Here is a 23734-nt window from a genome sequence, read left to right as displayed (position 1 = left end):
ACTAACTAACTAACCTCACAGGTAACCCAACTAACTAACTAACTAGCCTCACAGGTAACCCAACTAACTAACTAACTAACCTCACAGGTAACCCAACTAACTAACTAACTAGCCTCACAGGTAACCCAACTAACTAACTAGCCTCACAGGTAACCCAACTAACCAACTAACTAGCCTCACAGGTAACCCAACTAACTAACTAACTAGCCTCACAGGTAACCCAACTAACCAACTAACTAGCCTCACAGGTAACCCAACTAACTAACTAACTAGCCTCACAGATAACCCAACTAACCAACTAACTAGCCTCACAGGTAACCCAACTAACTAACTAACTAGCCTCACAGGTAACCCAACTAACCAACTAACTAGCCTCACAGGTAACCCAACTAACTAACTAACCTCACAGGTAACCCAACTAACTAACTAGCTAACCTCACAGGTAACCCAACTAACTAACTAACTAACTAACCTCACAGGTAACCCAACTAACTAACTAACTAACTAACTAACCTCACAGGTAACCCAACTAACCAACTAACTAACCTCACAGGTAACCCAACTAACTAACTAACTAGCCTCACAGGTAACCCAACTAACTAACTAACTAGCCTCACAGGTAACCCAACTAACCAACTAACTAACCTCACAGGTAACCCAACTAACCAACTAACTAGCCTCACAGGTAACCCAACTAACCAACTAACTAGCCTCACAGGTAACCCAACTAACCAACTAACTAGCCTCACAGGTAACCCAACTAACCAACTAACTAGCCTCACAGGTAACCCAACTAACTAACTAACTAACCTCACAGGTAACCCAACTAACTAACTAGCCTCACAGGTAACCCAACTAACTAACTAACTAACTAACCTCACAGGTAACCCAACTAACTAACTAACTAGCCTCACAGGTAACCCAACTAACTAACTAACTAACCTCACAGGTAACCCAACTAACTAACTAACTAGCCTCACAGGTAACCCAACTAACTAACTAACTAGCCTCACAGGTAACCCAACTAACTAACTAACTAACCTCACAGGTAACCCAACTAACCAACTAACTAGCCTCACAGGTAACCCAACTAACTAACTAACTAACCTCACAGGTAACCCAACTAACTAACTAGCCTCACAGGTAACCCAACTAACTAACTAACTAACTAGCCTCACAGGTAACCCAACTAACTAACTAACTAGCCTCACAGGTAACCCAACTAACTAACTAACTAACCTCACAGGTAACCCAACTAACTAACTAACTAGCCTCACAGGTAACCCAACTAACTAACTAACTAGCCTCACAGGTAACCCAACTAACTAACTAACTAGCCTCACAGGTAACCCAACTAACTAACTAACTAACCTCACAGGTAACCCAACTAACTAACTAACTAGCCTCACAGGTAACCCAACTAACTAACTAACTAGCCTCACAGGTAACCCAACTAACTAACTAACTAACCTCACAGGTAACCCAACTAACTAACTAACTAGCCTCACAGGTAACCCAACTAACTAACTAACTAGCCTCACAGGTAACCCAACTAACTAACTAACTAACCTCACAGGTAACCCAACTAACCAACTAACTAGCCTCACAGGTAACCCAACTAACTAACTAACTAGCCTCACAGGTAACCCAACTAACTAACTAACTAGCCTCACAGGTAACCCAACTAACTAACTAACTAACCTCACTGACTGACTTATTGTATAAGTTCATATTAATAACTCATGAACTAGTTGAATGTTATTTAGTTTTCTGATCTTGTTGTTTTTATTGTTTACAGCCGCAGACGTCAACAATCTGCTGCAGCTGGTTCACCCGGCAACTAACCAACAACAACAACAACAACAAATACCAAAACAAATACCACAACAAATACTACAACAAATACTACAACAAATACTACAACAAACACTACAACCACCACCAGCAGCTCCGCAGCAGCAACAGCATCAGCAACAGCAGCAGCAACAGCAACAGCAGCAACAGCAACAGCAACAGCAGCAGCATCAGCAACAGCAGCAACAGCTCCCAGCAGCTCAGCCGCTGCTGGCCTCTGCTGGCTCTGACCTCTCCTCAGACCAGGACAAAGACCAGGACAAAGACCAGGACAAAGAGGACCATCCAGAGTCCACCCCACCGTCGTCCTCTCCGTGCCCAGGACCGAGTGCTGATGGTCGGGCTGAAGTCCCGGTTGGGGGGCCTCCGGGGACGGAGCACCCGCAGGAGAGCGGAGACGACGAAAGTTTGACCTCCCTTCTCAACGAGATCGTCTTCCTCAATCAGCGGACCGTCACCTCCGCGACGACGGCAGCCGGGGTCCCGTCACCGGGGAAACCGCCCAGCTCTGAGGACGCGGCGGCGGTGGGCGGAGCCACGGAGCAGGGACACGCCCAAAGCCCCTGGCTCCTGGAGCTGGACTCGGACTCTGATGACCAAACGGAGACACCGCCACCGAGCCGGTCGCAGCCTGGGTCTGCCAACGAGAGCGCTAACGTCCTGGCTCCGCCCCCTCTGCTGCAGATGAAGGTGGGCGGGGCCAAGGCGGTGGACCCCGCCATTAGCGATGGAGCAGCAGGAGGGGAAGAAGAAGAAGAAGGAGGAGGAGGAGGAGGAGGAGGAGGAGGAGGAGGCGGGAGGAGGAGAGAGGGCGGCGTGGCCTGGAGGCCGATGCCGAGGCTCGTTCCTCTGGGGCTGAGAGGAAACCCCCCCAGCTGACCTCACACAAGCCCGGTCATCATGATGATGTCACTGCAGAGCTAACACCTCATTGGTCGTCTGCAGGCTGTCCTCTGATTGTCTGATGAAAACAGAAACAGTCAATCAGAAGCCCGGCTGTTACTTCAGAGCGTTTGATTGGTCGTTTACAGACGATCAGAGATTATGTTTTATTTATTTCTGTCTTCAGATCAGATCTTGTCCTCCCAGCGGCAACGGGCAACTTATAGAGCAACAGTTGCTCTTTAGTCTCAGAGGGAGGTTGTTGTTTACTTCAGTCGCCGCGGCAACGAGAACCAGACGTCCTGAGTGGTGATTTTAAACCTTTTCTCTTCTGATATCAAAGCAGAGTCTCTGAACATGATATATTATATTAATAATAATATTACTACTAATATAATATGATCAGAGTCTCTGAACATGATATATTATATTAATAATAATATTACTGCCTTTAAAGTGCAGCTAGTTGTTGTTTACTTTAGTTTACACTGAGCATCAGGAGCACTGAGAAAGAAATCACAACGTTACACCTAAATAATTCATATTTTCACAATGGACACGTTACTACAAAATATGAGTGTGGACGGTCTTTCATTTTAAGGATTCATATCAAAATGATTTCAGATGAAATATTCTGTTGGACAAAGAAAAGTTGTATTAAAGCGTCTGAACGCTGGAGCTGCTGTATGAATATTAAACGTGTGTATTTCTTAGGAAAGTTCTCCGTATTTAAAGCATAAGAACACTTGAGGAACACTGATGAGGAACCCTGAGGAGGAACCCTGAGGAACACTGAGGAGGAACCCTGAGGAACCCTGAGGAGGAACCCTGAGGAACACTGATGAGGAACCCTGAGGAACACTGAGGAGGAACCCTGAGGAGGAACCCTGAGGAGGAACCAGGACTCACGGGGTCAATTAAAGGGCCAGTGTGGTGTTTTTAAAACGTCGGCGTGCTCCGTGATGTCACAGGAAGCTGCTTCTCTCCGTGTTGATGTCCGTACAGATGACGGTTTGTTTTTTTCCTAAATTTGTATTTTTGTACTCGTTAAAGGACCTCTGATGTACATATATAGGACGCCTCGCATCACATTACAACACTATAATATACTGTAAATAAAGTTTAAATATCTCCATCTGATTTTCGTTTTGTTTAATTTACGTACCACTGAATTTATAGTAATTCAATATTTTACTTGCATCTGTGTGTATGCAGAAGTTATTTTCATGTTTTACAATTTCAAAACTTTATTGTATTTTTTAATGTTCACAGATTCAGGTAGAAAAATTGGTCCAATATAGAAATTGGTTAAAAAAAATGGGTCCAATACAAAAATGTATCCAATATAAAAATTGGTCCAACACAAAAATGTATCCAATATAAAAATTGGTCCAACACAAAAATTGGTCCAACACAAAAATGATCCAATATAAAAATTGGTCCAACACAAAAAATGATCCAATATAAAAATGTATCCAATATAAAAATTGGTTCAATATAAAAATTGATCCAACACAAAAATGTATCCAATATAAAAATGTATTCAATACAAAAATGTATCCAATATAAAAATTGGTCTAATACAAAAATGTATCCAATATAAAACTTGGTCCAGTACAAAAATGTATCCAATATAAAAATTGGTCCAATATAAAAATGTGGTCCAATATAAAAATTGGTTCTATCTAAACATTTGTCCAATATAAAAATTGGTTGTATATAAAAATTCGTCCAACATAAAAATGGGTGCAATATAAAAATTGTTCCAATATAAAAATTGATCCAGTATAAAAATGTATCCAAATCAAAAATTGTTCCAATACAAAAGTTTATCCAATACAAAAATTGATACAATATAAAAATTGGTCCAACACAAAAATTGATCCGATATAAAAATGTATCCAATATAAAAATGTATCCAATACAAAAATTGATCCAATATAAAAATTGGTCTAATACAAAAATGTATCCAATATAAAAATTTGTTCAATATAAAAATTGGTTCTATATAAAAATTGGTTCTACTTAAAAATGGGTGCAATATAAAAATTGATCCAACACAAAAATGTATCCAATATAAAAATGTATCCAATACAAAAATGTATCCAATATAAAATTTGGTTCTATATAAAAATTTGTCCAATATAAAAATTAGTTCCATATAAAAATTGATCCAATATAAAAATTGGTCCAACACAAAAATTGATCCAATATAAAAATGTATCCAATATAAAAATGTATCCAATACAAAAATTGATCCAATATAAAATTTGGTTCAATATAAAAATGTATCCAATACAAAAATGTATCCAATATAAAAATGTATCCAATATAAAAATCGGTCTAATACAAAAATGTATCCAATATAAAACTTGGTCCAGTACAAAAATGTATCCAATATAAAAATTGGTTCAATATAAAAATGTGGTCCAATATAAAAATTGGTTCTATCTAAACATTTGTCCAATATAAAAATTGGTTGTATATAAAAATTGGTCCAACATAAAAATGGGTGCAATATAAAAATTGGTCCAATATAAAAATGTATCCAGTATAAAAATTGATCCAATACAAAAATTGATACAATATAAAAATTGGTCCAACACAAAAATGTATCCGATATAAAAATGTATCCAATATAAAAATGTATCCAATACAAAAATTGATCCAATATAAAAATTGGTCTAATACAAAAATGTATCCAATACAAAAATTGGTTCAATATAAAAATTTGTCCAATATAAAAATTGGTTCTATATAAAAATTGGTCCAACTTAAAAATGGGTGCAATATAAATATTGGTCCAATATAAAAATTGATCCAGTATAAAAATGTATCCAAACAAAAATTGTTCCAATACAAAAGTTTATCAAATACAAAAATTGATCCAATATAAAAATTGGTCCAACACAAAAATTGATCCAATATAAAAATTGGTCCAACACAAAAATTGATCCAATATAAAAATTGATCCAATATAAAAATGTATCCAATGCAGAAATTGGTCCAATATAAAAATTGGTTCAATATAAAAATGTGGTCCAATATAAAATTTGGTTTTATATAAAAATGTGTCCAATATAAAAATTGGTTCTATATAAAAATTGATCCAATATAAAAATTGGTCCAACACAAAAATTGATCCAATATAAAAATGTATCCAATATAAAAATTGATCCAATACAAAAATGTATCCAATATAAAAATTGGTCTAATACAAAAATGTATCCAATATAAAAATTGGTTCAATATACAAATTTGTCCAATATAAAAATTGGTTCTATATAAAAATGTGTCCAATATAAAAATTGGTTCTATATAAAAATTGATCCAATATAAAAATTGGTCCAACAAAAAATGTATCCAATATAAAAATGTATCCAATATAAAAATTGATCCAATACAAAAATTGATCCAATATAAAAATGTATCCAATGCAGAAATTGGTCCAATATAAAAATTGGTTCAATATAAAAATGTGGTCCAATATAAAATTTGGTTTTATATAAAAATGTGTCCAATATAAAAATTGGTTCTATATAAAAATTGATCCAATATAAAAATTGGTCCAACACAAAAATTGATCCAATATAAAAATGTATCCAATATAAAAATTGATCCAATACAAAAATGTATCCAATATAAAAATTGGTCTAATACAAAAATGTATCCAATATAAAAATTGGTTCAATATACAAATTTGTCCAATATAAAAATTGGTTCTATATAAAAATGTGTCCAATATAAAAATTGGTTCTATATAAAAATTGATCCAATATAAAAATTGGTCCAACAAAAAATGTATCCAATATAAAAATGTATCCAATATAAAAATTGATCCAATACAAAAATTGATCCAATATAAAAATTGGTCTAATACAAAAATGTATCCAGTATAAAAATTGGTTCAATATAAAAATTTGTCCAATATAAAAATTGGTTCTATATAAAAATTGGTCCTACATAAAAATGGGTGCAATATAAGAATTGGTCCAATATAAAAATTGATCCAGTATAAAAATGTATCCAAATCAAAAATTGTTCCAATACAAAAGTTTATCCAATACAAAAATTGATTCAATATAAAAATTGGTCCAACACAAAAATTGATCCAATATAAAAATTGATCCAATATAAAAATGTGTCCAATACAAAAATGTATCCAAAATAAAAATTGGTCTAATACAAATATTTATCCAATATAAAACTTGGTCCAATACAAAAATTGATCCAATATAAAAATTGGTTCTATATAAAAATTGGTCCAATATAAAAAATTGGTTCTATATAAAAATTGATCCAATATAAAAATTGGTCCAACACAAAAATTGATCCAATATAAAAATGTATCCAATATAAAAATTGATCCAATACAAAAATGTATCCAATATAAAAATTGGTCTAATACAAAAATGTATCCAATATAAAAATTGGTTCAATATACAAATTTGTCCAATATAAAAATTGGTTCTATATAAAAATGTGTCCAATATAAAAATTGGTTCTATATAAAAATTGATCCAATATAAAAATTGGTCCAACAAAAAATGTATCCAATATAAAAATGTATCCAATATAAAAATTGATCCAATACAAAAATTGATCCAATATAAAAATTGGTCTAATACAAAAATGTATCCAGTATAAAAATTGGTTCAATATAAAAATTGGTTCTATATAAAAATTGGTCCTACATAAAAATGGGTGCAATATAAGAATTGGTCCAATATAAAAATTGATCCAGTATAAAAATGTATCCAAATCAAAAATTGTTCCAATACAAAAGTTTATCCAATACAAAAATTGATCCAATATAAAAATTGGTCCAACACAAAAATTGATCCAATATAAAAATGTATCCAATATAAAAATTGATCCAATATAAAAATGTGTCCAATACAAAAATTTATCCAAAATAAAAATTGGTCTAATACAAATATTTATCCAATATAAAACTTGGTCCAATACAAAAATTGATCCAATATAAAAATTGGTTCTATATAAAAATTGGTCCCATATAAAAAATTGGTTCTATATAAAAAATTGGTCCAACATAAAAATGGGTGCAATATAAAAATTGGATAATAAACATAACATAATATAGAAATGGATCCATTTTTAGTTGTAACATTCAAATGATATCTGCCTTTCTTTGCCTCCATACTCTTGTTTAAGTCTGGCTTTTGAAAAGAGAAAATAACAATAAACAACATTTATTTATTATTAACAAAATAAATCCACTTGAATTAATTTTTCAAGATAGAAATCAATAAATCAATAATCAATTATTTATCGATAACTAGAAAAGAAAGATGTTGAGCGTAAAGCTGCAGTTCGTGTTTCTGCCGCTGGGGAGCGACGCTGCGTCATACTGCGATCACTGCAGCGTCAGATGTGTCACTACGTCACGACGTCAGACACGACGTCACCGAGAGTGAGGAAGCTTTACCGTCAAAATAAAAGCACGACATTGTCGATTTTGTTCTCATATTTCATATTTTATTTATTTATTTATTCATTTATTTATTTTTTCATGTATTTATTTATTCGTATATTTATTTATTTATTCATATATTTGTTTATTTATTGAGATTTTTATGAAAAAAGAATGAAGTTATAATTCTCATCAGCTCCCAGCCAGAGAGCCTAGCAGTTTAATTCTGAAAAGCCTAGCCGGAAGTGTTGGTGATTTGGTCGCGTGCGGCTCAGCTCTGTCTGCTCGGCTCGAGCCGCTTCGTGAAGTCTGCGCTGCGGCGAAGGAGGAGGACGATGCGGAGCAGCGGAGCGGCAGAACCGGATCCACTGGACGGATCAGACCACAACCAGGACCAGAACCAGAACCAGAGGTAGTCTACCCGAACCCACCAATGGCTCGGCCCGGCTCGGCTCGGCCCGCAGACAGCATGACAGCAGCAGCAGCAGCGGTAGCGGCGGAGGAGCGGCAGAGCAGCGAGCTGCAGTGAGACGCTGCTAACAGCTAACAGTTAGCAGCTATAACAGTTAGCAGCTAGCAGGAGAGCTAGCAGCTAGCAGCGATGAGCGCGGAGGGAAGCGGAACGATCCGCAGCCGGATCAAGAACCTGCTGCGCTCTCCGTCCATCAAACTGAGGCGGCGGAGCGGCAACGCGGCGCGGCACAAAGAGGAGCTCAGCGGCAAGGTGCGCGCACACACGCACACACACGCACTCTCAAACACACACACACACACACACACACACACTCACTCACACTGATGATGACTTGTGTGTGTGTGATTCATAGTCGATTAATCAATTAGTTGATTGACTAGTTAGTGAATATACACCAGCAACTTGGTAAAAGACTACAAATTAACAGAGTTTGTATTTATTATTAAAATAATAAATCAACACAGAGACAAAATATAAAATAGAAACATGCACATTAGAAAATATGAATAAACAAAAGATAAATTAAAGTGTCTGTTTTTAAAGAGCTGAACAGTTGTGTGTTTATAGAAATATATATATATATATATATATTTTAAACTGACATCCTCACAAAGATATAAACTATTGCTTTTAATTAATTAATTAATATATTTTATTATTAGACATTTGTTCAGTGTGTCAGATAAATTTTTTTGAAGATTTATTTTTATTAATGTTTATTTTACAATTAAATTCCAATTATCAACATTTCTTTTTGTTTTTAAAACAAATATTGAAAAAATAAATAAATAAACGTTAATAATTAGATAATAATTAATAATAATAAATGAGCCTATCCTTGTATCAAATATACTTTAACTACATAATTATATTATCAATACTACTACTGATACTACTACTACTACTACTACTACTAATAATAATAATAATAATAATAATAATAATAATAATAACATTAATAATGTGTTCCGGATAATTTACTGCATGCTGTGTGGACAGATGACGCTTTCTGCTGTGTTGGCATATTTCACACTAGCACACACACACACACACACACACACACACACACACACACACACACACACACACACACACACACACACAACACAAAGCATTGTGGGAGTTTAAGTTGGCTGAGTGAGTGATGGACAGAAGCCCTGCAGGGACAAACAGACTGACGGGATGATTCATCTCTGTGTGTTTCACTGAGCAGTCCGACCCAGTTAAACCAGTTAACCCAGTCCAGGACCAGACATGGGCCAGTTTACAGAGGACCTATTGTGCTGTTGTGTGTGTGTATATGTATATATATATATATATATATATATATATATATATATATATATATACAAAGACTGATACATCCAGTAAAGGATGGAAACACTTTGGGTTTCACACATTGACAGGAAAAGCAGAGCTAGACATCACTGCTAAAGCTGCACGCTGACTTCTAAAAAAAGGCAAAATTATTTTCAAACAGAAGTCCGAAATATGTCAGAAAAAAGGCTGATATATCTGAATAAAAGTTTGAAAAAAAGCCAAAAAAATGCCAAAGTATGTCCGAAATATGGCCCAAAAAAAGACCCAAAAAGGCCGAAATATGTATGAAAATATGTCTGAACACAGGCTAAAAAAAAGTCAGAAAAAGGACAGAAAATGTTTGAAAATATATAAGAAAAGAAGTCCGAACAAACGCAGAAAAAAACGCCAAAAAGTGTCTGAAATATGTCTGAAAAATGGCAGAAAAAATGCCAAAGTATGTCTGAAATATGGCCCGAAATATGTCTGAATAAAAGTCTGAAAAACATCTGAAGTACATCTGAAAAAAAGGCTGAAAAATGTCAAAAAATATCTGAAAAAGTGTGAAAAAGTTAGCAGGTAACGTTATGGTATGGAGGTAACGTTATGGTATGGCGGTAACGTTATGGTATGGAGGTAACGTTATGGTATGGAGGTAACGTTATGGTATGGCGGTAACGTTATGGTATGGCGGTAACGTTATGGTATGGTGGTAATGTGGCGGTGGAGCCGGCCGTCGCTCTCGTCTCCGTGGTCAAACGGGCCGACGCTACGACTGTAGAGCACCCAGATACTGACATTTATGTTCTCTGCATTGAAACGGCTCCGATGGAGCTGACCATGGATGGATAAAGAGAACGGAGCTGATGGGAGAGCTAGAGACCACCTTGGAGAAGTTACAGGAAGTAAACACGTGGGACTACGTCCGCTTTTCAAAATAAGGTGTTAACAAAGGGAACTGTAGATACTAAATACATCTATGGAAATCAGATTGATGGATTATATTCAGCAGAAGGGGACGAGGGTTCAGGTCCAGATGTGACGAGGGTTCAGGTCCAGATGTGACTCTTCTCAGCTGGTGATTGTTATCAGCTGGATGTGAGGACGAGGAGACGAAGAAGAGGAGACAGAGTCCGGTTCAGAGGGAGGGAAAGAGTCATGTGAGAGGACGACACACAGCAGACTGTTGTTAGCTCTTAGCTTAGCATCGAGCTGCACAGATCACAGAGCAGCCTGCTGATTACACGCTAACACGCTAATGGCCGTGAACAAACTGTGAAGAGGACCAGTTAGACAGGACTAAGTTTAGTCCGGGTTAAAGTGAGCGAGACGCTGACGGACTAAACAACCATCTGATTGGACGAGAGACACGTTTAGTTCAGGACTCTGTTTAGCAGCATGGAGCCTGAAGTAAGTCTGTGACTGTCTGTCTCCAGAACTTGTGTTCAGGTGTCTGACTGTAACTAATAACTGGTGACCTTTGCCCTCCAGGTGACCTTGGAGAAGGTTCTGGGTATCACAGCTCCAGGGAACCGAGCGCTGGCCTGCGACCCCCGAACTGGACTGCTGGCGTATCCCGCCGGGTGAGAACACACTGATGCTGCTTCTGATGCTCTCTGGGTCTCTGTGAATGAATCAATGGTTGTATGAGGATGATGATGATGGTGATGGTGATGATGGTGATGAGGATGATGATGATGGTGATGGTGATGGTGATGGTGATGATGATGATGATGGTGATGAGGATGATGATGATGGTGATGGTGAGGATGATGATGTAATGAGGATGAGGATGGTGATGAGGATGATGATGAGGATGATGATGATGATGATGTGAGGATGAGGATGATGGTGATGATGATGATGTGAGGATGAGGATGATGGTGGTGATGGTGATGAGGATGGTGATGGTGATGATAATGTGAGGATGAGGATGATGGTGGTGATGGTGATGAGGATGAGGATGATATGAGGATGATGGTGGTGATGGTGATGAGGATGGTGATGGTGATGAGGATGAGGATGATGATAATGGTGATGAGGATGATGATAATGGTGATGATGAGGATGATGAGGATGATGATAATGATGAGGATGGTGATGAGGATGATGAGGATGGTGATGAGGATGATGATGATGATGTAATGAGGATGAGGATGGTGATGAGGATGATGATGTGAGGATGATGGTGGTGATGGTGATGATGATGAGGATGATGATGATGTGAGGATGGTGATGATGATGTGAGGATGAGGATGATGGTGGTGATGGTGATGAGGATGAGGATGATATGAGGATGATGGTGGTGATGGTGATGAGGATGGTGATGGTGATGAGGATGAGGATGATGATAATGGTGATGAGGATGATGATGTGAGGATGATGGTGGTGATGGTGATGATGATGAGGATGATGATGATGATGATGATGTGAGGATGATGGTGATGATGATGTGAGGATGAGGATGATGGTGGTGAAGGTGATGAGGATGATGGTGATGATGACGATGAGGATGATGACGATGATGGTGATAATGATGAGGATGAGGATGATGGTGATGATGTAATGATGAGGATGATGACGATGACGATGATGAGGATGATGGTGATGATGTAATGATGAGGATGATGACGATGAGGATGATGAGGATGATGGTGATGATGTAATGATGAGGATGACGATGATGATGATGAGGATGATGGTGATGATGGTGATGAGGATGATGACGATGACGATGATGGTGATAATGAGGATGATGGTGATGATGATGATGTGATGGTGATGGTGATGATGATGAGGATGATGATGGTGATGAGGATGATGATGAGGATGATGATGGTGAGGATGATGAGGATGGTGATGAGGATGATAATGGTGATGATGAGGATGGTGATGAGGATGATGATAATGGTGATGATGGTGATGAGGATGATGATGTAATGAGGATGAGGATGATGATGATGATGTAATGAGGATGAGGATGGTGATGATGATATGATGATGGTGATGATGATGTGAGGATGAGGATGATGGTGGTGATGGTGATGATGATGGTGATGATGATGTGAGGATGAGGATGATGGTGGTGATGAGGATGATGGTGATGATGATGATGGTGATGATGGGGGTGATGATGATGATGGGGGTGATGAGGATGATGGGGGTGATGAGGATGAGGATGATGGTGATGATGATGATGTAATGATGAGGATGATGACGATGATGGTGATAATGATGAGGATGATGATGATGATGATGATGATGATGATGGGGGTGATGAGGATGATGATGATGATGATGATGGGGGTGATGAGGATGATGGGGGTGATGAGGATGATGGGGGTGATGAGGATGATGATGATGATGATGATGGGGGTGATGAGGATGATGGGGGTGATGAGGATGATGGGGGTGATGAGGATGATGGGGGTGATGAGGATGATGATGATGATGATGATGGGGGTGATGAGGATGATGGGGGTGATGAGGATGATGGGGGTGATGAGGATGAGGATGATAATGATAATGATGACTGAGCTTCTCACTCTATCTCTGAGGGAGACGCCAGACACCCTCCTGAGGAAACACATCTCAGCCGCTTGTACCCGCGATCTAGTTCTTTGGGTCCTGACCCAGCCCTCATGACCAGAGGTGAGAGGAGGAACGGAGACTGACCGGTAGATCTAGTTCTTTGGGTCCTGACCCAGCCCTCATGACCAGAGGTGGGAGTGGGAACAGAGACTGACCAGTAGATCTAGTTCTTTGGGTCCTGACCCAGCCCTCATGACCAGAGGTGGGAGTGGGAACAGAGACTGACCAGTAGATCTAGTTCTTTGGGTCCTGACCCAGCCCTCATGACCAGAGGTGAGAGGAGGAACGGAGACTGACCGGTAGATCTAGTTCTTTGGGTCCTGACCCAGCCCTCATGACCAGAGGTGAGAGGAGGAACGGAGACTGACCGGTAGATCTAGTTCTTTGGGTCCTGACCCAGCCCTCATGACCAGAGGTGAGAGGAGGAACGGAGACTGACCGGTAGATCTAGTTCTTTGGGTCCTGACCCAGCCCTCATGACCAGAGGTGAGAGGAGGAACGGAGACTGACCGGTAGATCTAGTTCTTTGGGTCCTGACCCAGCCCTCATGACCAGAGGTGAGAGTAAGAACGAAGACTGACCGGTAGATCTAGTTCTTTGGGTCCTGACCCAGCCCTCATGACCAGAGGTGAGAGTAAGAACGAAGACTGACCAGTAAATCGAGAGCTTTGCCTTCCGGCTCAGCTTCCGGCTCTTTTCTACACAACGCTGCTCCGATTCTCCCACTCCAATCTCACGTTCCATCGTCCCCTCACTCGCCAACAAGACCCCGAGGTACTTGAACTCCTTCACTTGGGGTGAGGACTCGTTCCCTACCCAGAGTAGGCAATCCACCGGTTTCCTGCTGAGAACCACGGCCTCAGATTTCGAGGTGCTGATCTTCATCCCGGCTGCGAACCGATCCAGTGAGTGCTGGAGGTCACAGACCGATGATGCCAACAGGACCACATCATCTGCATTAAGCAGCGATGAGATCCTCATCACACCGAACTGCAAATCCTCCTCCCCCCGACTACGCCTCCATATCCTGTCCATGAACATCACCAACGGGATTGGAGACAAAGTGCAGCCCCCACCGGAAACCATGATATATATATAATATATCACAATCTATATAGAAGTGGGGGTTGAAGCTCAACGATCACCAGGATTTACGCCTGTACATTTACTTGAGAAGGAAAAACTTGTAGTAGTACTGCAGTAGCAGTAGTAGTACTACAGTAGTAGTAGTAGTAGTAGTACTATAGTAGTAGTAGTAGTAGTACTACAGTAGTAGTAGTAGTAGTAGTAGTAGTAGTAGTAGTAGTAGTAGTACTATAGTAGTAGTAGTAGTACTACAGTAGTAGTAGTAGTACTACAGTAGTAGTAGTAGTAGTAGTACTATAGTAGTAGTAGTAGTAGTACTACAGTAGTAGTAGTAGTAGTAGTAGTAGTAGTAGTAGTAGTAGTACTATAGTAGTAGTAGTAGTACTACAGTAGTAGTAGTAGTAGTAGTAGTACAGTAGTAGTAGTAGTACTATAGTAGTAGTAGTACTATAGTAGTAGTAGTTGTACTATAGTAGTAGTAGTAGTACTATAGTAGTAGTAGTACTACAGTAGTAGTAGTAGTACTACAGTAGTAGTAGTACTATAGTAGTAGTAGTAGTACTACAGTAGTAGTAGTAGTAGTACTATAGTAGTAGTAGTACTACAGTAGTAGTAGTAGTAGTACTATAGTAGTAGTAGTACTACAGTAGTAGTAGTAGTAGTAGTACTACAGTAGTAGTAGTAGTAGTACTACAGTAGTAGTAGTAGTAGTAGTACTACAGTAGTAGTAGTAGTAGTACTATAGTAGTAGTAGTACTACAGTAGTAGTAGTAGTAGTAGTATTAGTAGTAGTAGTAGTACTACAGTAGTAGTAGTAGTATTACTACAGTAGTAGTAGTAGTAGTACTATAGTAGTAGTAGTAGTAGTACAGTAGTAGTAGTAGTAGTACTATAGTAGTAGTAGTACTACAGTAGTAGTAGTAGTAGTAATAGTAGTAGTACTACAGTAGTAGTAGTAGTAGTAGTAATAGTAGTAGTACTACAGTAGTAGTAGTAGTAGTAGTAGTACAGTAGTAGTAGTAGTAGTAGTACTATAGTAGTAGTAGTACTACAGTAGTAGTAGTAGTAGTAGTAGTAGTACTATAGTAGTAGTAGTACTACAGTAGTAGTAGTAGTAGTAGTACAGTAGTAGTAGTAGTAGTAGTAGTACTATAGTAGTAGTAGTACTATAGTAGTAGTAGTACTACAGTAGTAGTAGTAGTAGTAGTAGTACTATAGTAGTAGTAGTACTACAGTAGTAGTAGTAGTAGTAGTAGTACTACAGTAGTAGTAGTAGTAGTAGTACTATAGTAGTAGTAGTACTACAGTAGTAGTAGTAGTAGTAGTACTATAGTAGTAGTAGTACTACAGTAGTAGTAGTAGTAGTACTACAGTAGTAGTAGTAGTAGTAGTAGTAGTACTATAGTAGTAGTAGTAGTAGTAGTACTATAGTAGTAGTACTATAGTAGTAGTAGTACTACAGTAGTAGTAGTAGTAGTAGTAGTACTATAGTAGTAGTAGTAGTAGTAGTACTACAGTAGTAGTAGTAGTAGTAGTACTACAGTAGTAGTAGTAGTAGTAGTACTATAGTAGTAGTAGTACTACAGTAGTAGTAGTAGTAGTAGTACTATAGTAGTAGTAGTACTACAGTAGTAGTAGTAGTAGTAGTACTATAGTAGTAGTAGTAGTAATACTATAGTAGTAGTAGTACTACAGTAGTAGTAGTAGTAGTAGTACTATAGTAGTAGTAGTACTACAGTAGTAGTAGTAGTAGTAGTACTACAGTAGTAGTAGTAGTAGTAGTACTATAGTAGTAGTAGTACTACAGTAGTAGTAGTAGTACTATAGTAGTAGTAGTAGTAGTACTATAGTAGTAGTAGTACTACAGTAGTAGTAGTAGTAGTAGTACTATAGTAGTAGTAGTACTACAGTAGTAGTAGTAGTAGTAGTACTACAGTAGTAGTAGTAGTAGTAGTACTATAGTAGTAGTAGTACTACAGTAGTAGTAGTAGTACTATAGTAGTAGTAGTAGTAGTACTATAGTAGTAGTAGTACTACAGTAGTAGTAGTAGTAGTAGTACTATAGTAGTAGTAGTACTACAGTAGTAGTAGTAGTAGTAGTAGTACTACAGTAGTAGTAGAGTCTGTGAGGAAGGTGAAGCGTTTGTCTCACGTTGAGGATTTAAAGGATTTAGAGGATGATGTCATGAGGAGCAGATTATCAGATTAAACGCATCATGTGTTTACAGAAGCAACACACACACACACACACACACACACACACACACACACACTGCGGTCTAAAGGGTCTGTAAGGGTTCCTTTGGGTCTTCCTTTAGGAATTCTTGAGGGGTTCCGGGAGTTTTTGAGGGGGTGTCAGTGGTCCAGATGTTTCTCCAGAGGTTTCAGTGGTTCTAAGGCTGCATTCACACCAAATCAGGTGAAAACCCCAGATCCCCCATGAGCATCGGGTAGGAACCTACGGCAGAACCAGGCTCTGGGTGAACCGCCATCTGCCTCCACCTCAGTGGTCCACCTCCAAGGAGGTTCTCAGGGGGTTTCTGTAGTTCTGGAGGGGTCTCTATAGTCTTTCAGAGGGTTCCAGGGATCTGTGAGGGTGTTTCAGGAGTCTTTAAGGGGGTTTTAAGGATTCTTGAGGGGATTCTTGGAGTCCTTGTGTGGAGGTCTCAGTGGTCCACTTCCAAGGAGGTTGTCAGGGGGTTTCTGTAGTTCCTGAAGTGATCCCAGTGTGGTTGAGGAGGTCCTGTTGGATCCACTAAAGAGTGTTTCATGGTTCAGGGTGGAGCTCAGTCAACAGATACAGGATTAGACTCTGAAGGTCAGAGACCACGTGGTGTTTGTTGAGGTCTGGAGGATCAACCGTCAGCTGTCAGTCAACGTTACGTCATCAGGAACCTGACGGACCAGGTCCCTGTTAGAACCGTAAACATGCTGATGAGGGTTTCTGACTGAAGGGGGACATTTGGAGGTTTAACAGTGACGAGGTCTAAAGTGTTGGACGTAGTCCGCCTGGTGGTCCAGCAAAGGGACCGGGCGGTCCGGCAGTAGAGAGCTGATCAGATCATCAGGACAGTTCGGTAGCTTCTTCTTCTGTTATTTAGTTCTGCCGGAGCTCCACAAACAGGAAGCGTTACCGTCGGTAACCACTAACTCTCCGTCGATGAGTCGACCCGTTTCCTGACACCACGGCTCTGTGAGGCGTTCAGGGGCTCCGTGTTGATTCCGTCAGTCTCAGATCTGAACCCAGAGGAATGATGGGGATGTCAGAGGGACGTCCAGCTGTTAACGTCCTCCCGAGTCACACAAAGCCGTCCAATCAGAGGAGGGCGTGGGCTGATGAAGAGGAGGAGGAGGAAGTCATTCTGATTAACTGTTTAATAAACTGATCATAATTTATAAAGTAACTCAAGCTCTTAAATAAACGTAGTGAAGTAAAAAGTGTAAAGTAGCATAGGATGGAAATACTACAAGTACAAGTACTTCAAAATAGTATAGTTTTAAATAGTAGTAGTAGTATTTATAAAATGTTGACATTCTTTAGAAAGCTGAAGACAAACAAACAGGAAATAAATGATTTAAAAATAAATCAGTTTTCGTTATATTATTATTATTATATAATATTATTATTATTATTTATTTATTATTATATATAACTATTATTATTGTTATATATTATTATTATATATTATTATTATTATATATAACTATTATTATATATTATTATTATATATTATTATATAATATTATTATTATTATTAGAGAAAGAAAGAAAAGAACAGATAAAGAGAGAGATCATTCCTCTTCCCTCTCTCTCTCTCTCTGTCTCTGTCTCTCTCTGTCTCTCTCTCTCTCTGTCTCTCTCTCCATGTCTCTCTCTCTCTCTCTGTCTCTCTCTGTCTCTCTCTCTCTCTGTCTCTCTCTCTCTCTGTCTCTCTCTGTCTCTCTCTCTCTCTGTCTCTCTCTCTCTCTGTCTCTCTCTCTCTCTGTCTCTCTCTCTCTCTGTCTCTCTCTCCATGTCTCTCTCTCTCTCTCTGTCTCTCTCTCTCTCTCTGTCTCTGAGTGCATGCTGGAAGACGGTGAGAGCGTGTCTGAGCGTGATTGTGTTTTCTATCTTTTGTTTGTTTTGTTAGTTTGTTAGTTTGTTAGTTTGTTTTGTTAGTTTGTTTTGTTAGTTTGTTTGTTGGTTTGTTTGTTGGTTTGTTTGTTGGTTAGGGTTTAGAGTGGAGTGTGCTGTGTAAATTTCCCTTTTTCCTTTTCCCTCTTCTGCCTGTTTTCCTATCTTTTTTCTCTTTATTTCTTTTTTCACGGGAAGGTGTTTTGGGGGTTTATTTAAATTGTATTGGTTTAAGTGGTTTAAGTGGTTTAAGTGGTTTAAGTGGTTGGTTCAGGAGCTGGTTCTTAGTGTTGTTTGGGGGAGTGCAGGCCTGCAGGGCCCTGTGCTGGGCCGGCCGGCATGGCTTCACAGTCGGGTGGAGGAACAGAGGCTGTCTCGCTTCGCCACGGTATCAGATGTGTGCCTGAAAGCGGTGCTACGGTAGAAGATGTCCTGAAAGCGGTCGGCGAACAGGTAGGATGCGAACATCTTGGCTATGCTTCGCGGATGAATAAGGCTGTGGTGGTTTTTCTTAAAAAAGAAAGTTTGGTTAGCCAGGTGATGGCTGGCGGTGTTTGGGTGAAGGGAGTGTTGGTGCCCGTGTCACCGCTTTCAGCTCCTGCTACGAGAGTTGTCGTTTCCAACGTTCCCCCATTCATTAAAAGTGATGCTTTGGCAGGTGAACTCTCCCGGTTTGGGAAGTTTGCAAGCGGGTTCAAACCGATCGCTCTCGGGTGTAAGGATCCAGGGCTGAAGCACGTTCTATCGCTCCGCAGGCAAGTGTTCATGTATCTGAGGAGCGCAGATCAGAGTCTGAATGTGAGCTTCAGTGTGAAGGTTGGGGAGAGCTCGTACATAGTGTATGCGAGCACAGATAGTCTGCGGTGTTTTGAGTGTGGTGATATCGGGCATAAAAGGTTTGCCTGCCCGCACTCAAAACGGGCTGAGGGAGACGCCGGTCGTACCTCGAGCCAGCTGACAGCAGAGGCGAACAGCGCGGCTACAGCGGAGGCGAACAACGCGGCTACAGCGGAAGCGAACAGCGCGGTAACAGTGGAGGCGAACAGCGCGGTGACAGCGGAAGCGAACAGCGCGGTAACAGTGGAGGCGAACAGCGCGGCTACAGCGGAGGCGAACAGCGCGGCTACAGCGGAGGCGAACAACGCGGCTACAGCGGAGGCGAACAGTGCGGATACAGCGGAGCGGCGGTCAGGGAGAGGAGGAGTGAAGGGACCGAGTCAGGCTGGTACAGAACCACAGGCACCAGGGGGAGATCAGGGCCAGGAGGTACTGGAGGAGGTGGATGGAGATGGGCAAGAGGGTTTGGCAACAGGTGGTGAGGCTGGGGGGACAGGTGGGACCGAAGAGGTGCCAGGAACAGTTGCACTCCCAGGGCCGGAGCCAACAGTGGTTGTGGAGGGGGGCCCCCCTCCCCAGGTGGCAGCGGACAATGCGGGTGAGGCCTCCGGGCATGGACACCTGGGAAGGAAGGATCGTAGTGAGTCTGTGAAGAGGAGAACGATGGTGGTAGAGGAGGGAAACCCCTCTGGGGTGCAGTCACGGCCTGATAAGGTTTCCCCGGTGGGCCAGGAGGTAAGTCAGGAAGGGGCTGTGGGTGGAGCCGCGCCAAAGAGTAGGCAGGAAGGAGCGGGAGAAGGGATGGAGCTTGATGGGGATATAGTGGAAGGGGAGGTAAGTGGGATGATGTCTGAAGAGGAGGAATCTTCATCATCTGAGTCTGAGACAGAGCAACAGAAGGAGAAAGAGCTGTACTCAGTGAAAGAGTTAAACCACTTCCTCAATGAAACCAAAAACAAGAAAAATGTGCCTCTCGCTCGGTTCTTCCCAGATTCTAAAAAATTCCTTAAATCTGTGAGCCATGCCACCAAGGCTGCAGACGCAACGTTCCTGACTCCCAAAAAGAAGTACAGGCTCAGTAAATGGGCTACTTCAGTGAGGAAAGGTATACCATAGATCACAGTTTAAAATGAATAGTTTGCATGATGCACATCTGCTGGTGGGGCTTTTCCTCTCGTTCACGTTTTCAATCTTTTCCTTTTCTCTTCTTATGGACGTTTTACGTATAGGCACTCTCAACATTAACGGCGCCAGAGACCAGGGGAAAAGGGCTGTGTTGGCAGAATTTGTAAATCAAAAACATGTTAATGTATTGTTCTTACAAGAAACCCACAGTGATGAAAAAAATGAAGTGGACTGGGGGGTCTGGTGGAAAGGAGCACAGGTTTTAAGTCATGGCACCAATCTTAGCGCTGGTGTTGCTGTGCTATTCTCGCCAGGACTTGGACTAAACATCACCTCCCATAAGGAAGTGTCCAAGGGGAGGCTGTTGGTGGTCAGGGCTAACATCAGGAGCAAATCCTTTGTGTTTGTAAATGTGTATGCGCCTAATACAGGAAGGGAGCGCGGAGCTCTCTTTGGGGCTTTGCGACAGGAATTGGATTTGGTGGGGATGGATGAGGTTTTAGTGATGGGGGGGGACTGGAACTGCACAATTAACCCCTTTTTAGACAGAAGGGGGGTGGAGCCACATGTGGGTGCTGCTGGGGTTTTAAGAGACATTGTTTTAAGTAAAGATCTGATAGACACCTGGAGGCTCCATCATCCAGATGCCAAAAAATATACTTGGTTAAAGGTCGGGTCAGATAGGGTTAGTGCAGCACGGCTAGACCGCATCTACATTTGGAAACAACATAGTAATAAGCTGGTCAAAGTGAGCATAGTACCGTCTGGTTTCTCGGACCACCACCTGGCACTGGCTCACCTCTCCATTACACCAGGCCCTCTGAGGTCTCCATACTGGAAGCTTAACACCAAGCTTCTGCAAGATGCCTCCTTTTGCTCAAGCTTTGAGGAGTTTTGGAGTAGGTGGAGGGCCAGGAGAGGAGATTTTGTCTCATTATGTTTGTGGTGGGATGCCGGTAAGGCCCACATCAGACACTTTTGCCAGCAATACTCTGCTTTTTCCACGGCTGAGGTCAAAAGGGTGTTGGGTGGCCTGGAAAGTAGCATAAGTAGGATTGAAGATGAGCTGGTAAGTCACAACACAGCAGGAATGGAAAAAAATCTCACTGAACTGCGTAGAGACCTTGGGGCATATCTCCAAGAGCAGGCTAAAGGGGCTCTTGTGAGGTCAAGGTTCTCCATGCTAAGGGAGATGGATGCCCCCAGTGCATTCTTCTTCGGGTTAGAGAGGAAATATGGGGAGGATAAGCAGATGCACTGTCTGCGTCTGGCTGATGGGAGGGTAACCTCGGTTATGGGTGAAATGCGAGAGGGGGCTGCAAAATTTTATGGGGATTTATTTTCTGCTGAAACTTGTGACAATGTGTGCACTGGAACCTTGCTGGAGGGCCTACCAAGACTCTCTGAGTCTCAAAAGACTAGTATGGACTTGCCCATTACCCTACAAGAGCTGAGTGAGGCAGTCTCTCAAATGGCCCCTGGGAGGGCCCCGGGGATCGATGGCCTGCCGGTGGATTTTTATAAAAAGTTCTGGGCAATACTTGGAACAGACTTATTTGAAGTACTTTGTGAATGTGTGGAAGCAGGGGAGCTACCTCTGAGCTGCCGTCGGGCGGTTCTGGCTCTTCTGCCAAAAAAAGGGGATTTGAGCGACTTGAGGAACTGGAGACCTCTGGCATTGCTCTGTGCGGATTTTAAAATCTACTCTAAGAGCCTTGCCAACAGACTCAAGAACTTATTGGACTCAATTGTGCACAAGGACCAATCATACTGTGTACCAGGTCGCTCAATGATAGACAATCTCCACCTACTACGCGACATGTTGGACTTGGCTCGACTCTCAAATATAAACTTTGGTCTGTTAGCCCTCGATCAAGAGAAGGCATTTGACAGGGTGGATCATGGGTACCTGTTTAAAACACTGTCTGCTTTTGGATGTGGGGAAAGGTTTATTACAGGGGTTAAGGTGTTGTACGCTGGGGCCTCATGTTTAGTTAAGGTAGGGGGGGGGCTGAGTAGGCCTGTAGAGGTGGGGCGAGGTGTAAGGCAGGGATGCCCTCTCTCGGGGCTCCTGTATACTCTGGCCATTGAACCACTGCTTGTGATGATACGCAAGAGGTTGCAAGGAGTGAGAGTGGTGGAGCTCGGTTTTAACACCCCTGTAATGGTCTCCGCTTATGCGGATGACATCTCAGTACTGGTCAGAGACAGGCAGGACGTACAGGCCTTGGAGAACTGCCTCCAGACCTATGAGAGAGCATCCTCAGCGAGACTTAATTGGGCTAAGAGTGAGGCTTTGTTATGTGGGGACTGGAGGCAGGACATGGTGCCTCCACTGCCTGGGCAGCTGCAGTGGTGTAGAGAAGGGCTGAAGGTGTTAGGAGTATACCTGGGCTCGGAGGGCTGGGTCAAGAAGAACTGGGAAGGGATGCTGCAGTCGGTGGAAGGAAGGTTGTCGAAGTGGAAGTGGCTGCTCTCCCAGGTGTCATATCGAGGGAGAGTGCTCATCATGAACAACCTGGCAGCTTCGTCCTTGTGGCATCGGCTGGCTGTATTGGTTCCTCCTCGGGGTTTTCTGCAGGAGGTCCAAAGGAGGCTGGTGGATTTCTTCTGGTCGGGACACCATTGGCTAAAGGCTGCGGTCCTGTATTTACCAGTACAGGAGGGAGGGCAGGGCCTGGTGGAGCTCGAGAGCAGAGCAGCTGCCTTCAGACTTCAGGCTGCACAACGGTTGCTGTACAGGACCGACGTGTGCTGGTGGGAGCCGGCACAGGCTTTGCTGAGGAGGGCTGGCGGTTTGGGGCTGGATCGGCAGTATTTCCTGATGACCCATGAAGGTCTGAGCACTGCGGAGCTGCCTGACTACTACAGAGAGATGTTGAAGACGTGGTCGCTCTTTAACGCCACACGGAGAGCAGGTATGGAGCCAACACCATGGGTTTGGGAGGAGCCGATTTTCAACAACCCACTCATTCCACTGCGATCAGTGCAAACAGCCACCATCAGAAACCGGATTATGTCCGGTGGTATTACCACA

General features: G+C 41.4%; 2 protein-coding genes across 9 annotated transcripts in view; both read left to right on the top strand.

The window, feature by feature from the left end:
* mgaa (MAX dimerization protein MGA a) overlaps positions 1-3871 on the top strand; it is a 34208-nt gene extending 30337 nt beyond the window's left edge. For 6 of the 8 annotated variants that reach the window (XM_074660918.1, XM_074660919.1, XM_074660922.1 and 3 more), the window contains one exon: positions 1799-3871. In XM_074660918.1, the coding sequence (XP_074517019.1) occupies positions 1799-2733 (935 nt within the window). In that variant the 3' untranslated portion in view covers positions 2734-3871. The remainder of the gene's footprint in view (positions 1-1798) is intronic. The other 2 variants (XR_012597292.1, XR_012597293.1) reach the window with 2 other exon arrangements.
* A 4538-nt stretch (positions 3872-8409) lies between these two features.
* Positions 8410-23734, top strand: part of mapkbp1 (mitogen-activated protein kinase binding protein 1) — a 42844-nt gene continuing 27519 nt past the window's right edge. Inside the window, exons 1-2 of the mRNA XM_074661718.1 lie at positions 8410-8894; positions 11436-11527. Of these exons, the coding sequence (XP_074517819.1) occupies positions 8772-8894; positions 11436-11527 (215 nt within the window). The 5' untranslated portion in view covers positions 8410-8771. The remainder of the gene's footprint in view (positions 8895-11435; positions 11528-23734) is intronic.

Source organism: Sebastes fasciatus, chromosome 15 (assembly GCF_043250625.1).
Source record: "Sebastes fasciatus isolate fSebFas1 chromosome 15, fSebFas1.pri, whole genome shotgun sequence".
In the NCBI taxonomy this organism is placed as follows: Eukaryota; Metazoa; Chordata; class Actinopteri; order Perciformes; family Sebastidae; genus Sebastes; species Sebastes fasciatus.
The sequence above is the reverse complement of the archived record's forward strand: the minus strand, read 5'-3'. Positions and strand labels throughout refer to the sequence as shown.